At 45.2% G+C, this 16,558-nt stretch overlaps 1 protein-coding gene across 2 annotated transcripts; it reads right to left on the bottom strand.

Annotated features, from left to right (window-relative positions):
* Nucleotides 1-155: 155 nt before the first annotated feature.
* Nucleotides 156-14,921, bottom strand: LOC114250583 (spondin-2). 2 transcript variants are annotated; one of them, XM_028184510.2, is made up of 10 exons: nt 14,801-14,921; nt 11,035-11,228; nt 10,209-10,423; nt 9,006-9,203; nt 1,943-2,149; nt 1,288-1,548; nt 1,041-1,212; nt 620-650; nt 367-541; nt 156-286 (listed from the first exon to the last, which is right to left on the bottom strand). In XM_028184510.2, coding segments are annotated over exons 1-10 (1,554 nt in total). In that variant the 5' UTR covers nt 14,803-14,921; the 3' UTR covers nt 156-187. The 2 variants fall into 2 exon arrangements, with proteins under 2 accessions (XP_028040311.2, XP_089584810.1); XM_089728684.1 differs by having other exon boundaries at nt 156-541.
* Nucleotides 14,922-16,558: the final 1,637 nt, after the last annotated feature.

Below are 16,558 nucleotides of genomic sequence, written 5' to 3'. Positions count from 1 at the left end.
TCCGCCGCGATTTGCGCGCCCTTACGGCCAACCACTGAAACTAGTAAACTGGTTGTTTTTCGCGCAAAAACCAAGATCTCGCCGCTTACAGCTCACGAACTTGTTTTAAGTCTGCATCTAGTTATTCAACGTACAGAAATAAAATTAAAGTCTACTTTCTAGGATGCTTAACGTTTATTTTTGTTTTCTAACATCTCACAAAACATTCTTTACGCTCAGTTGCTTTTGAATCTTTGTTATTTTTACAACTACTAAATTCTTGTTCACCTTTCCCACTCTTGGATACCTGTAGTAGAAAAATAAATACAAAAAAATCGGACATTTAATTAATTTAAAGTAAATCAGATTATAGCTAGAATTACCGACCTTGTAATTCACGTACAAGTCAATGTTCTGTATGTATCTAGTTCTAGTCCTCAGGCCAGGGCCACAGACGCCAGCGTGGGGCGTACACGGCGTCCATTCACCCCACTCCCCGGCGCACGATTCACCGAGAAGGCTCTGTCGCGATTCCGCCAACACCGGTTCTAACACTGGGGCACTGAATAATGAATAAAATACAAAAATGTTCGAAAATAACTTTTGTTGCTGTGAAGCGCAAAAATGAATAGTTGCTTACTCTTGTTGCAATTCTTCTTCAGCATTTTGACCTAAAAAAATAAATTTTACTTATTAAAGTACATGGTTAAAAGAATATGAATTTTGCCGGACGTAGATTAGAGATGAGATCACAGTGTGATTAACGCAGACAATAAGGTGAAAACGAAAACGAAAACCGAACTGCCCACCTTTACACAGAATGATTTCCTTCAAATCGTTACCAATTTCGCAATAGATTTGGGAAGTCGGAGATTTTGGAATCGTAAAGTCATGACTCCAAGCCGACTTAACCTAATAGGTGTATGGCTCTAATAAAGAATAAAAAAAAGTCATGACTCCGCTGTTTGTGGGATTGGTGATATGAGTTTGCCTCATCACTAGTGATTATCTGAATCTTAGACTAGAGGTGCATAAAATATAAAGAACAAAAAGGTGATTACCTTCACTACAGTCTATGCCAATAAGAGGATACACATCCAGCCTTCGCACTTGTAAAATAGCAAATGGAGCCAAATCATTGAGGTTCATCTGATAAAAGGGCGAATCTCTATCGAACGATCCGATTTCGACGCGCTCTATATTGTCCACAGGTTGACTCATGGATTTTGGTGACTGGAACGCAGAACGATCATAATGAAAACAAATTCAACTAAAATAATTTTTTGCATTCCGAAAAATAAAGTCCACCTCATAAGAAACTCCGTCCACGATTCCAGCATCCCACGGATACAGCGGTAGATCGAATTTTTCAAGCCATCCGTCCTCATCGCAGAGCTCAAATTTGGACGTGCCCAAAAACCAGTCCGGTGATGGTGTCATTCCTACTATTATCGAGAACATATGGTGCGTTCTATCAACCCTGAATAAAGAATGGGACGGTTTCGACATCAATGGATGATCGTGCTTTTTCCCTCTTATTAAAGTACGGGTACCGCCGTCTAAGACCATCTGAAACATTCGCAGAAATTACTAAGAACTCAACAAGCAAATGAATGCGTTTAATATTAAGTTTTATATTTTTCACACTGTATCACACAGCAGTGTTTGTCCAACGAAAATCGATCTTAATCACTAGCGACTTAAAGTCGGCGGATGGTGGTATCTGTCCTTATTGGGTTAGAATACCACTACCAGTAATTTACGGGTTTGGATTTTATCACACAACGTTATCCCTTCAGCGTGAAGTCATTAGAAAAATAGATACCTTGTTTTTTTTTTTTGGGGGTGGGATTTGGACGCTGACAAAGTGGCATCGCTCGAAATTAGTACGCCGGACGACTTATATCCTTTAGGCCACGACAACTCGAGCTTCATTCCACAGAACGTTGTCTTGTTTACTTACCGCATCAATGATTTCTCTTTCGAGAGTGGTCGGTGTCGGTTTCACTACTAAATCGACCAGGCCCGGACCGGCATTGGTACCTTGCAGCCATAGGGTGAAGTTGTTCCCGTGCGACGCCCCAATCATGTGGGTGTAGCCATTCTCATCAGGCTTGCTGGGATAATGTCGGGGATGCGCTAATCGAGACCATCGCCCATTGAATATTACCTAAAAAAACGTTGAGGAAGGCATTGAGTACTAAGCCGTAAAATAAAGGGAAGCTCTTAGATGCTTGATTAAGCCTTCTCGTTAGGAGTTACTGGCCATAAACCGATCCGGGGTCCAATAAAACGGGCACAACGTGTTTTGAAAAAAAAACAAGAATCTACTTGGATATACAACAGGTAAAACGCAAAACATTTGCACATATCAATCAAAATTACTTAGAGTTTAATCAAGCGAATACTTTTTTTTTCATTTTACTAATTTCGAGATTTCAAATAACTACTTTACAGTTTTCGTAGGCACAGACGATGGAAATCATAAATAAAAAAAATAAACATTAGATAAAACCATTAAAGTAATTTGCATAAGGTAAACGATTCGCAAATATTGTTTAAATACTCACACGCACACGTACATATTATTATGTATGTATATAAACACAGCCACAATTGGCTAAATTGGTCAGATTACTGTGTGCCTATAAATTTTCACTAATTAAGAGTCAGAAGCCAGTAGTAGCCGAAATCGACATAAATTATTATTATTACTAATATGAAAAACTGTACGTCTATGATTACTATTCTGAATTTACTAAAAATCTGTTCTCCCCAAACAATTAAAATACTCGGCGCTAAATACTGCACATCGACATTTAGAGAGAGATAATCGGCTAATTTCGATTTCGTAGAGCGTTTTCTCTCTCGCACACTACCTTTGTGGCATTTATCTACAGAAAAAACGCTTATTAATCTTATTATGCATTTAACAGTCGTTGATCAATTGTGGTAGTGTAATGTGCCATATTTAACGCCGGTACCTACTGTACACGTGAATTTCGCTAGTTTTCTCTATATTCAGTTACGAAGGGGAGACCTGGACACTGAAAAAGACCGACAGAGAGCGCGTAGATGCCTTCGAAATGTGGTGCTGGAGTAAATTGCTGCAGATTCCATGGACTGCCTTTCGCACCAATGTGTCAATACTAAAGGAGCTTAATGTTAAAATTAGACTCTCCACAATATACATTCGTAGAGTATTGGAATTCTTTGGACACATTGCTCGAAAGGAGGGTCACAACCTTGAGCAGCTGATGGTGACGGGCAAGATAGGGGACAAACGTCCCAGAGGACGCAGTCCCACGAGATGGTAGGAGCAAATTCGGTCTTGTCTGGACATCAAGCTCCACGATGTCCTCCACGAGGCCAAGGATCCCAGCGGCTATATTGTAACTATACTGAGATCTTAGAACTTATATCTCAAGGTGGGTGGTGCATTTATGTTGTAGATGTCTATAGGCTTCAGTAACCACTTAATACCAGGTGGGCTGTGAGCTCGTCCATCCACCTAACCAATAAAAATAAAATAAAAAAAGCTGGAGAACAATCGTACAAGAGAGATTGATGCAGTGGGGGAGTCACGACCCTCGGTAATGAGGAGAACGACGCAAGGAGACTGTACACGACACTTTTAAGGAAGATTGGATAATAAATCCCCATGCGCTGGACTGATCAGGAGAAAGACCTTACTGAAACCCCACTTAACGAGTGTGTGCGTCACTTTTTTTTTTTTTTTTATGATTGAAAGTTTACTGGTGGCCCGAAGGCCTTTCCAGTTTCACCAGGACAGGTGGGCGAGCAAAGGCTCAGCCAAGAGGGGTGGGATTTGCTAACAACTGCCCGAGCGCCTCCGAAGGAGACCTAACAACTCAAGAGCAATTGTTTCGCGAATGAATCTACTACCGGATCGGAATCGCGACCCGCTGAGAAGATCCGGCGAGAAACTCAGCGGGCTGATGCATGGGTTAGGTTGCACGTCGACCTCTTTGTCGAGTTCGACGAGTACGGTTACCGGGGTCCCTAAGCCTGCCCCTAGTATTAGAGCTGAAGGCATCTAATGCAAAGGTTATTGGATCTGATGGATCCGTAAGGACGTGTCTAGGGCGTCGACGGTGACTGGCTCCTGCATGATCAGGATTCGGGGAGTAGTCAGCGGCGGCAACGATAAGGCGATTATCATGACGCATAGCCTTATCGAAGTATCGTTCCGACGCTGACTTCATGTATTTCCGAATTGATTCGAGGCCCAGGTCGTCGTGTAGGTCAACGTTCCTCACGAACCACGGAGCCCCGACAGCTAACCTGCAAAAGCGGGATTGTAGGGATTGGAGGGTGTCTATGTGTGTGCGGGCCGCGTGAGCGAACACCACACTCGCGTAAGTCATGACGGGCCTTATGCAAGTTTTGTAAAGTGTCACCTTGTTCCGAAGGGACATTTTACTCCGCTTACAGATCATGGGGTAGAGTCTACCGAGAATAAACGCGGCACGGTCACGGACTGATTTTATATGCGGGCGGAATGTCATCGATGCATCCAGGGTAACGCCCAGGTACTTGACCTTCCTGGCCCAGGGTATGGGTTGTCTAAAGAGAATAATCGGGGGTGTGAGATTCCTCCTCCTAATCCGGGAGGAAATCCGTGTCGAGCTTCCCCTCTGAAATAGCACCGCAGTACTTTTCGCTGGGTTGATGTCTATGCGCCATTTTCGGAACCACTGTCCTAGGGCTAGGGCTGCGCTCTGAAGCTTCTTCGCGATTAGGGACTTATTTCTACTAGAATAGTAAACAGTCGTGTCGTCGGCGAATAAAGCTAAATGGGTCGGCGGCGACCGGGGAATATCGTTGACGAATAAGCTAAATAGGAGGGGTGAGAGGACAGAGCCTTGCGGGACTCCAGCTGTGAGAGGTCGTGGGGAGGAGCGGGTTCCCTCGACTCGATATCGAAAAGAGCGGTTCGACAAGAAGTCCCGTATGATGAGCACGAGACTATCCGGCACGCCCATGTTGAATAGTTTGAAAATCAAACCGTTGTGCCAGACTTTGTCGAACGCTTTTGCGACGTCGAAGAAGAGAGCTCCCGTGTATAACGGTTTTGGTCGATTAAGCCCCACAAGAATGTGCTCCGTGAGGCGGTGCACCTGTTGAACGCATGAGTGATTTGTACGGAATCCGAATTGTTCATCGATAAGAATGCCCTTGGATGAGACGAAGTCTCTGAGGCGTTTGTAGAGCAGACGCTCATACAGTTTGCCTAGAGACATGAGGAGGCTAATCGGGCGGTAGCTCGTCGGATGATTTTTTGGTTTACCGGGTTTATGTATGCCGATAACGTCCGCTTCTTTCCACACCGCGGGAAAGATACAGTTCGCCATAGCGGCATTGAAAATAGATGCCAACATCACGATGAGTTGGACGGGTAGAAGTTTAATAACGCGGTTGGATATACCGTCGGAACCGGGAGCCTTGCGAGGACGTAGGTCTTTGATCAAGTCTTTAACTTCCATCGGGGTGACGGGTGGTAACGCATCAGAGGGTGGCAAGGAGGCTCTGCGTTCTACCTCACTGTCTACTAATTCTACATGAACAGGGTCCACGGATTGAGTGCTGGGCGTGCACTGGGTTTGCAATGTATCGGCCAGCAGCTCTGCTTTTTCGTCATCATCGAACGCCGCGAGTCGGCCTGAGGGGCCTACGAGGGGGGGCATAGTTACTACCGTATCCGATTTGAGAGTACGAGCTAAGCGGTAGTAAGACCTTTGGGAGGGCGCGAGTCCTTCTAAGAAATCAGACCATCTGGCATCTCGGACTTCGGCGATGCGAGACTTTACGTCGCGTTGTAGGGCACGCATTCGAATACGATTTTCCGCGGTAGGATACCTGTCGTAGGCGCGTATCGAGGCGTTCTTAGCTCTAAGGAGTTCCCTAATATCGTCGGACAATTTGAAGCGGTGAAGGAAGTCCTCCGCTACAACTTGTTTCGATGACCTATCTAATGTCGAGGTGATGTGTGACGTTAAGATGTCTATGGCTTCAGCGGTATCCTGAGGAGACGGGATAGAGTCCGGGTTAAACGGGAGTGATGGTGGATCAGATTCAGCCAGGCTGATGCCCAGCGTGTGCCAATCCACCACAGTCCTCGTGACGGGAACGGAATCGGGAGCGCGACCGAGCTTCATAACGACGGGACGGTGGTCTGAATCTAACTCTGAAACTACTTCGATCGAGTGTAAGCGCAGAGTTACGTTTTTTAATAACGCTATGTCGAGTATATCCGGGCGATGCGCGATATTTAGCGGGTAGTGAGTCGGGGTTAGCGGAGCGACGATATCGAAGGCGAGATCATCGACTAACGCGTCAAGCCGCCTGCCATTCGGGGTTGTGGTGTGTGAGTTCCACCTGATGTGTTTACAATTTAGGTCGCCCGCCAGAATGACAGAGCTCCCCATACCGAGCAGCGCCTCGATATCACTGCTTAGAACGATCTTATCCGGTGGAAGATAAACGGACGCGATAACGATCGGCGCGTGTCCCGTCAGTGAGATTCGGCACACTGATGCTTCGATATTAGCGAGCGCGGGAGGATCGAGCGGGACGCAATGCAGGGCTCTTCTATAGTAAATGACGGTACCACCACCACGGGCAGAGAGCCTGTCGTTCCTGACCATGTTATAGTTCGCGATTTTAGGGTCACGGCGCGCGGGCTTAAGTAGGGTCTCCTGCACTAAAAAGATATCAATTTGGTGGTCACGCAAAAAGTCAGAAACCTGATCACGTTGATTTGCGAGACCGTAAGCGTTAAAAAATCCTATCGTTACGGATAGGGGCTTTATTCTACTTATATACGCCATTGATTACCGGCGGAGTGAGGGGAGGACGTACGTATTTAATGACGCGTATACGTCGGCGTATTCCTGCACAACGGCGATAAAGTGTTGTGCAGTGGAGGCAGCGCGAATGGCGTCGCCCAAAGCGTTAACGCGCTCAAAGTTGATCGACTGAAAGAAGTCGATCGCTAAAGCGAGATTGTCGGACGCGGTCGGAGGGCAAGTCGCGGGAGAGGGACGAGTCGCGGGGGCGGGACGAATCGCGGAGGAGGGAGTTGTAGCCGTGTTCGTGTACGGCAGCGGTTTCGCCCAGGCCGAGACACTGGGCACCGCCGCCGGAACGAACGCTGGCTTAGCCTGCGACGCAGAGGGTGCCGAGGCTTTGATGTCTGGGCCGGAAGCTCGGAGGCGGTTTTGGCGGGCGACGCGGCGATTTATTTTAGGGGCTCGGGGGCAACCACGGTAATTCGCGGGGTGACCCTGTGTTCGACATAGGACGCAGCTAGGCGGTTCCGTCGCGGTTTTTTGGTCGCGAGCGCAGAGGGCCGTGGCGTGATCGCCCAAACACTTAACACATCGGGGGCGCGCGTGACAGTTACGGGAAGAGTGCCCGTACAATTGACAGTTATGGCACTGGCTAGGAGTGCCTTTTTTATGGGGGGCTTCGACAGCGATACCAGAGAGCCTACAGACGGTCTGTGTGTTAAAGATTTTCTTACCCTCGGGGGTAGGCTGGAGAGCGACTAGAACCATATTATATGGCTCCCTACCGCGACCGGTGTGCATACGGTGCACAGAATTCACTGGTAGGCCTTGTTCTAACAGGTCGGCTTTTACGAGCTCTACATCTAACTCTTTAGGGATTCCGCGTATTACAACGCGGAGTTCGCGCTCCTCCTGGAGCGTATACGTATGGAAACTTATACGCTCCTTACGGAGGTAAGAAGAGAGGGCCCTATGGTCGTCGGGTGTTTGAACCTTAATTTGAATGCCGTTCGCGAGGTTACGGGCATTCGTGAAATTTATATTTTTGGCCTTAAGGGCCAGGCAAACTCGATCCCAAGCTGCCTTCTCCTGAAGGATAACCGGGGGAGGGGTCTGGGTTTTATTTTGTGCCACCGGACGCGGCGACGGAGTGGCATGGGCTGGGGGCGCAACGGGAGTCTGAGGGCGGGGGCGCGACGCGTTCACGGCTTTGCTAATTTTAGCGGCCGCGGGAGCTCGAGACTCCGCGGCACGCTTCTTACCCTTCTGTACCAGGGTGAATCCATCCGTCGATGAGACGGGGGCGAGGTCGACCTCCATGTCCGAGTCAGAGTCGGAGCACGAGGAGGCGGGTGCAGGCGACCTACGAGCAAGTGTGGGTGTTTTAGAGGGCGCGACGGAGGCCGCGGATGATCGCTCAGCTGAAACGATGGTCACGGCGGACGATGCAGCAGCTTTTCTCGCCAGTATAGGCGACACGGGAGCGGCAGGCACGACAGAGGCTGCGGTGCTCAATGCAGAAGCTCTGCCCGCAGGTACAGGCGACGCAGGAGCAGCGAGCGCGGCGGAGTCCTCGAGAGGGCTCGCAGTGTGATTGGCCTTGAAGGCCAAAAACTCCGAGGCGAGCTGTGGGTGGCGAAGTCGGAGGAATTCCGCGAATACAGCGTCCATGATCGCTGAGTACCCAGGTGGGGCGGCCCCGGGTCTTGAAAACACTCGCCTTGCGGCGAGGCCCCAACTTCTCGGACCTGAGCGGTTCTATTGAACACAGGTGGCAATGCGGCGCGATTACTACAGGACAAAGAAAAAGCACAACAAAACAGAAATTACGAAAAGAAACAAAACAAATAAATACTTGCAGGAAACCACTTTGTCGGCAGATGTACCACGAACACAGAAACAACAAAAGGAAACAAAACAAATAAAAACTTCCAGAAAGAGCACTTAGTCGGCAGATGTACCACAAACACAGGCCGCGCGAACAATGGCCGGGCTAACAAAAGCCGGGCGAACAAAGACCGGGCGATCGAGTGGACGATGAGCACGTCCGCACGTGACGGGTGCCTCTATCGGAATGTGTGCGTCACGTCTCGGTTCACAAACTATGGAAAACATCTGTCAAGGCTTTAATAAGCAAGAATTCCACATGACCACGACCGCTCTGCCAAGAGCAACCGACTATGATGATGATGGATAATATAAATAGTAAGATACCTCGTATCTTGCTTCGCTGCATAAGTTACATTCGTCTCTGATTGGCAACGGCGGGCTGTCTCGTGGACGCTGATCGTCCATATGCAGTAAAATTGTGAGGTTATTGCCGGTATACCAGGCTTCCTTATTCTCTGCGACCATCGCTCTTATCCGCACTTGCTGTTGGTTCTCAGAATGCTTTGGCGATACCCAATGTACCTGATGAAAGTTTATTTAGATTTATTCTGGGCGTACAATGTATCGAGTAATATATTTTACGATCAGCGCCATCTAGTTTATTAAATTGGAATCTAGTGCTAATCGGATTATAGGATTCGCATTATACACAATTCTGCAGCATACAGTGCGTTCTTTAAAATGCGTTTCAGTTAAATTTTTACTCATTTAACTGTAGGTCAGTAGCAACTTGTTATTAAATGTCTACCGAGGACACCGCGAATTCCATTACACACCTTGATACATGAGGTCGTTGAGGTCGTCCTGCCGTTCGAAACGCACAACTAATAAAAGCCAACAACAAAACCAACGAACTTAAACTGTCCCTCCGTAACAAGGTAACCCTCTACAAAACTTGCATATGCCCCGTCATGACGTATGCAAGCGTAGTGTTCGCTCACGCGGCCCGCATCAACTTGAGACCCCTTCAGGTTATACAATCCCGATTCTGCAGGATAGCCGTCGGAGCACCATGGTTCCAGAGGAACGTGGACCTCCACGATGACCTGGAGCTCGACCCCGTCAGTAAGTATCTACAGTCGGCATCGCTGCGCCACTTTGAGAAGACGGCACGACATGAGAACCCTCTTGTCGTGGCCGCTGGAAACTACATACTCGATCCTGTAGACCGAATGGTAAACCGTCGACGTCGCCCAAAGCACGTCATCACGGATCCTCCTGATCCATTAACGGTGCTTTTAGGCAATACAAGCACCGGTCACCGTCCTCGTCGAACCCGTCGCTTGCCACAAAGGGCCCGACGAGCAAATTAACCCACAGACACAGCCCACTGAGTTTCTCGCCGGATCTTCTCAGTGGGTCGCGCTTCCGACCCGGTGGTAGATTCTGCGAAGCACTGCTCTTGCTAGGGCGTTGTTAGCAATTCTCCGGTTGAGCCCCGTGAGCTCACCTACACAAGCTAGGGCAAGTTGAAATAGCCTCTCAAGGCTATCAGCATAGGTAGGAAAAAAAAAAAACGAACTTCACCTCAACCTGCGTTTTGGCTGAATTATCCGCATTTTCGACTGTGTTTTGACAGCGCTCGCTATACCTGGACCTCCAGTCCGTGTCCAAGGTCTTCAAGCTGCCCACGTCAGCGAACTTTCGTCCGAAATCGTATATATTGTTGTCCACAGCCGGATCTTCGGCAGTTATCATGAACCAACGAAACGGACGGCTGTTTTCTCTTGAGGTAACAGTTACTGCAAAGATACTTGTGTTGGATATTTGCTTGCTAAGTCCTGGTATCCTTTTAAGTACCACGATTCGGGTCTCGGGAGGATTCCCTCTGCTCGGACTACTAAATAATTGTTTGCGTAAAATCGCTTTTCTGTAAAACATTTTTTAGAAAATTCCATATTTTTTTGGTGAAGGACCTTTAACCGATAAAAACTAAAAGCTTATCTAAAAAAAAGAACTTTATGCAAATCATTAGAGCCGTTTCCGGGGCGCACGAAATACATACAAGTTAATATTATTAAGGAGAAATTGATCGTTATAAGATTAGCGATACAGCTTACCAAAGCTAAAAAGAGATTCCTGAAAGAAAACAGTTAGCAATATTCTTAAAGGTTAGAATGCTATGATTTTCGATTAAGTTTTGTCAATTTTGCCACCGGATCTTCTCAGTGTGTCGCGATTCCGATCCGGTGGTAGATTCTGCGAAGCGCTGCTTTTGCTAGGACTAGTGTTAGCAAATTCTCTCAGGTTGAGCCCGTGAGCTCACCTGCCCGTCCGGGCGTAGCTGGAATAGCCCTTTAAGCAAATAAAAATAACATTAATATAATTTGTCGATAACTTTTGAAAAACTCACAAACATAAGTCTGGTCCGGTGTATAATAGAGGTTTCCTTCTTTCTGAACGGCATTCTCAATATTGAATACGTAGTAGCCGCGATTTTCTAATGGAGTGTTAACAGTTGCTAGGGGAGGTGTGTGATCGCACTTTCCCATTAACCCAAACGCCTGTGATACTGCGAGTGATAACAGCAGTAGACATTTCAACAACCTAAAATAAAATATATCGGTGTAAATTTTTTTTATTGCTTAGTTCGGTGGTCGACTCACAGCCCACCTGGTGTTAAGTGGTTACTGGAGCCCATAGACATCTACAGCGTAAATGTGCCACCCACCTTAAGATATAAGTTCTAAGGTCTCTGAACTGATAAAAAAAAGCTTAGATAGCAAACTAAACTAGAAATTAATTTCTTATTTTTTTTGTAATCTTCTTGACGCTGTTTTTTTTTTAATTATTCCTACCTATACTAGTAACATCGAGGGGTTATTCTAGATTCACCGAACTAGTAGGTGAGCTCACGGGGCTCAAACCTGACATTCTTGATACTGGTTACATTAAAGCGATATTATAAGATTACTAGCTGACCCGGCAAACATTGTTTTGCCATATATAAGATTTCTAGGGAATTTCTAGTGTAGAAAAAAAAACTAACTTATTGTAAGTGTGTAAGGATGTGATAAATGAGTGAAAGAGGTATGTAGTGCTGTGAACGATGAGGGAATATATAAAAAAAATATAAAAACCTCATTCAACCACATAATACCTAATTATAACAAAAAAAAAGTCCAAATAAAAAAAAACATGTTAGGGGTGGACAACCTTCACGCAGGTTCTCACTGGGCATGGTTGCTTCGGTGAGTTCCTGCACCGGATCAGAGCCGAGCCGACGGCAGAGTGCCACCATTGTGATTGCGACTTGGACACGGCAGAGCATACGCTCGTCGCCTGCCCCGCATGGGAGGGGTGGCGCCATGTCCTCGTCGCAAAAATAGGAAACGACTTGTCGTTGCCGAGTGTTGTGGCATCGATGCTCGGCGACGACGAGTCGTGGAAGGCGATGCTAGACTTCTGCGAGTGCACCATCTCGCAGAAGGAGGCGGCGGGGCGCGTTAGAGACGCGCAAGCCCGCCGCCGTCGAGCGGGGGCCAGGGAGGCGGATATCGCCCAAGCCCTGGCCCTCTAAGTGTTTCGGGTCCCCCTCATATGTCGGTCTGGGGACCGGCGAGGTGGACCTAAGAAGACGTCGTGCAAGCTGCTCTGCACGCGTTTTACGCAAGAGCATCCGGGTGATGGAAGGCCGGCTATCCTCGACCCACGCTGGTTCTGACCCAGCGGGGTATTCCGTAGGATAGCTCACTCTAACCGGCGCCATCTAGGCGGGCTCCGGATAGCCTGCCGACCGAGAGGGCTGGTGGTCGTGGCGCCGACGACCGCCAGTCCGGCGTCCCGAGAGGGAGGGTGATGGGAGAGATGTGCTCCGCACTAAACACTTCACTTTCCCCCCTTTGCCTTTTCATGAGTTCTGTCTCATGTGAGGTTTGGACGTTGGTTGTTAAGCGACAGGAGGTTTTAGTCGGTTCGACTCCGACATGCTCCGCCCGCCGTCCCCAGTGGAGGGCGGAAGTCCGGCGATTTCCTCCTGACCAAAAAAAAAAAAAAAGGAGTGGACAACCTTAATCACTTAGGGGTATGAAAAATAGATAGTAGCCGATTCTCAGTCTTACTGAATATGCATAAAAAATTTCATGAGAATCGGTCAAGCGGTTTCGGAGGAGTATGGGAACGAACATTGTGACACGAGAATTTTATATATTAGATTGTAATAACGTCGGACCTTGATGCGTGCGCAAATTTTCAAGTTAAATAAACTGTTATAACTCTTATTTATATATACTTATGGTGCATTCAGTAAAACGATGTTTTGTCTTATTCGCGATCGTCATTTCATTAGTCTTATTCGATATCTTGCAGTTTTAACATTGTTACTTAGTCCATTTTATATTCCAAGCTTAAAATGTCAGTCAATATACAGACAGCGCGGCGCGCAGCATAGTTATCCAACTGGGAATTCGAGAGTCAATCAGTGCAGAAATTTAACTATTATATGTATGTATGTATGTGTGTATGTATGTATATGTATATGTGATTGTGTATATATGTATATATAAATTTTTTATATGTATTCGTAACTTAATATAAATTTCATTGCACCTACCACTATTTACTCTGCACTGCCTTTGGTTGATTGATAGAGAATGCCTTAGGCATTAAGTCCGCCAATGTGAATTTTACATGAAGTTTAATAAATAAATAAAATAAATTTAATGTACCTACATTAAAAACTTTTATATAAAATAAGTGAAGTTTGTGTTTTTCAAAAATACAGATAGGTTCGGACTTTCGGACTTTTTACCATAACGTCTTGAACTGACGTTCAAATATTCCGTTACTAACTTACATACCAACACAATAAAAACCCAATAAATATATCAACTCTTGAAATACAATGATAAAATAATTTATCTATACTAATATTATAAAGCTGAAGAGTTTGTTTGTTTGAACGCGCTAATCTCAGGAACTACTGGTCCGATTTGAAAAATTCTTTCAGTGTTAGATAACCCATTTATTGAGGGAGACTATAGGGTAGGTATATAACATCACGGTAAGGCTAATATAAGTGGAGCACCAATAAAGAATGTTTCAAAATAGGGGTTTAAATAGCTCCTTAACATTCTATAATTCAAAAATATTTTCACTTTCTACGTAAATGAAGTGGGGGTAAAATTTAGCACTATGCCAAAGTAATTATTCTACGCGGACGGAGTCGCGGACAAAAGCTAGTATCTAATATAGTGTAATAATAGTTGCTAACTTTTTTTAAATAACTAGAGGAGATCAGTGTCTCCTTATCTAAGTTACCATAGGAGCTGTTGTACTATTAACGATGCTAATCAGTGTCAGACATGAAGCCCGAATCTCGATTATATCGTATATACAGGGTGTCCCGCGCCTGATTGTATCGTATCAGAATAGGCTCTACCATCACTGATTACGTGTCTTCAGGTTGACAGTGGAATAATTCCGGTAGTAAACTAAATCGCGCGGTAACAATTTCCCGAGTAGATTTATAACTAGCTGAGACACATATGAAATCACAACAACAAGAGAATTTTCCGCGCGTTTAAATTGAACCAAACTATCAATTTGTTAAAATATTGAGTTATATGTATGTATTGTCGTCGTGGCCTAAAGGATAAGACGTCCGGTGCATTCGTATGTAGCGATGCACCGGTGTTCGAATCCCGCAGGCGGGTACCAATTTTTCTAATGAAATACGTGCTTAACAAATGTTCACGATTGACTTCCGCGGTGAAGGAATAACATAGTGTAATAAAAACCAACCCACAAAAATTATAATTTGCGTAATCACTGGTGGTAGGACCTCTTAGGAGTCCGCACGGGTAGGTACCACCTTTGACTGAGTATACTGAGACCTTAGAACTTATATCTCAAGGTGGGTGGTGCATTTACGTTGTAGATGTCTATGGGCTCCAGTAACCACTTAACACAAGGTGGGCTGTGAGCTCGTCCATCCATCTAAGCAATAAAAACTAAAAAATGTATATTCAGTTGGTAAGTTTGTTCGAAGTGACAAATTGATTACAAGTTTCCACCAAAATAATTGTGATTAATTACGAAATCACGCACATCAACTTTATTGTTCGATTTAGCTAATTACGAACTTAATTATCAAATGCTGTTTGAACGCAAACACTCACATACTATCGATCCGTTTTTCCCTGGTAATCACGTATATTTTTTTCCGATTCCTCACAATAAACCACTATTATAATAGTTATATTCAATTCGTCAGCTAGGCAGTCGCGGCGTCAACTGAACGAAATATCCCGAGAATAAACGCCTATTTGGATCATAGCCAAACTTTACTCCACAAATACGGTTCATTTCTTACGGATGCGTTCAAGATCGACCACGTTTTTGTGCTTTGTTTCCTATCTACCAGTAATTGAATAAGGAAATATCGTTGGCCATTACTCAAGACGATTCGGGTTTTATTTATTTTTTGTTTTAGATCTACATTCTTCTATCGAAAATAATAAATTCGAGAAATGCTTGCATTGGCATTCACGAATCGATGATTTAGGCACACATTTCCCGATTGATCTATACTAATATTATAAAGAGGAAAGATTTGTTTGTTTGTTTGTATTGAATAGGCTCCGAAACTACTGAACCGATTTGAAAAATTCTTTCACTGTTTGGAAGCTACATTATTCCCGAGTGCCATAGGCTATAACCTTTTTTTGAAAAAAATTAGGGATCCTTACTAAATCTATACTAATATTATAAAGAGGAAAGATTTGTTTGTTTGTTTGTTTCGAATAGGCTCCGAAACTACTGGACCGATTTGAAAAATTCTTTTTCCATTAGAAGCCGACATTGTCCCTGATGAACATAGGCTACTTTTATTTTATTTTATTTTTTTGGTTTCATGTTTGTTTTAATGTTTCCGAAGCGAAGCGAGGGCGGGTCGCTAGTCTCCAATAATGTAACTCAAGGTGTAAAAAAATACCTAAAATATTCTTTACATCGCGTGCCCTGCGAAAACTATTGATGATAGAATAAAATAATGTACTACGACTTTGTAGAACACATTATTATTTACAAAAAGTGTCGCGACAGCATATGTCTAACTATTATAGTTATGCCGCAATAAGTGTTCTTTTATTGAAAAAAATAAAACAACGTCAAATATCGTTGAAATTTTTGTTAAAGACCCGAGCGGAGCCGGAGCCGGCCGCTAGTATATAATAAATGGGGTTGTCTATTCGTCTACTTATTATCTGGGTTTCCGAATAAATATCGACTTTTTGAGTTTCGTTGTTAAATGCCAGAAACACGGAGCACTTGATAATTTCGAGAGTTTTGTCATATCTATTTTACGAATTATTTTAATTTCGGGATTATCATTATCATAAATAATCGTTGTAACAACCCGTTATATATTAATATTCATTTTAGGCTTTTACTCACAGTTCCCAAATATCAGCTTCTTCCATTTGACTCCATACAGAAGAGGGCCGTTCGGGTTGTCGATAATCCCATTCTCACGGTTCGTTTGGAACCTCTGGGTCTGCGGAGGGACTTCGGTTCCCTCTTTATTTTGTACCGTATGTTCCATGGGGAATGCTCTGAGGAATTGTTTGAGATGATTCCCTCATCTCCTTTTTATCACCGCACCTCCCGCCATCGGAGCAGAGTTCATCCATATTATCTGGAACCGCTGCGTTCATCGACAGTGCGTTTCCAGAGGTCTTTTTGCCACGTACCATTCGGCTATGGAATGAGCTCCCCTCCACGGTGTTTCCCGAGCGCTATGACATGTCCTTCTTCAAACGAGGCTTGTGGAGAGTATTAAGCGGTAGGCAGCGGTTTGGCTCTGCCCCTGGCATTGCTGAAGCCATGGGCGACGGTAACCACTCACCATCAGGTGGGCCGTATGCTCGTCTGCCTAC

This window comes from Bombyx mandarina, chromosome 07, assembly GCF_030267445.1.
Source record: "Bombyx mandarina strain Sakado chromosome 07, ASM3026744v2".
NCBI classification, from domain to species: Eukaryota; Metazoa; Arthropoda; class Insecta; order Lepidoptera; family Bombycidae; genus Bombyx; species Bombyx mandarina.
Note: the sequence above shows the minus strand (reverse complement) of the source record. Positions and strands in the feature narration are given on the sequence as shown.

What these genes read in the sequence shown, in the direction of transcription:
- LOC114250583 (XM_089728684.1), bottom strand. An exon ending in TGGACGGAGTTTCTTATGAG is followed by an intron (nt 1,213 to 1,287) that starts GTGGACTTTATT and finishes TCTGCGTTCCAG; the next exon opens with TCACCAAAATCCATGAGTCA. An exon ending in GAAGAAGAATTGCAACAAGA is followed by an intron (nt 542 to 619) that starts GTAAGCAACTAT and finishes TTCATTATTCAG; the next exon opens with TGCCCCAGTGTTAGAACCGG.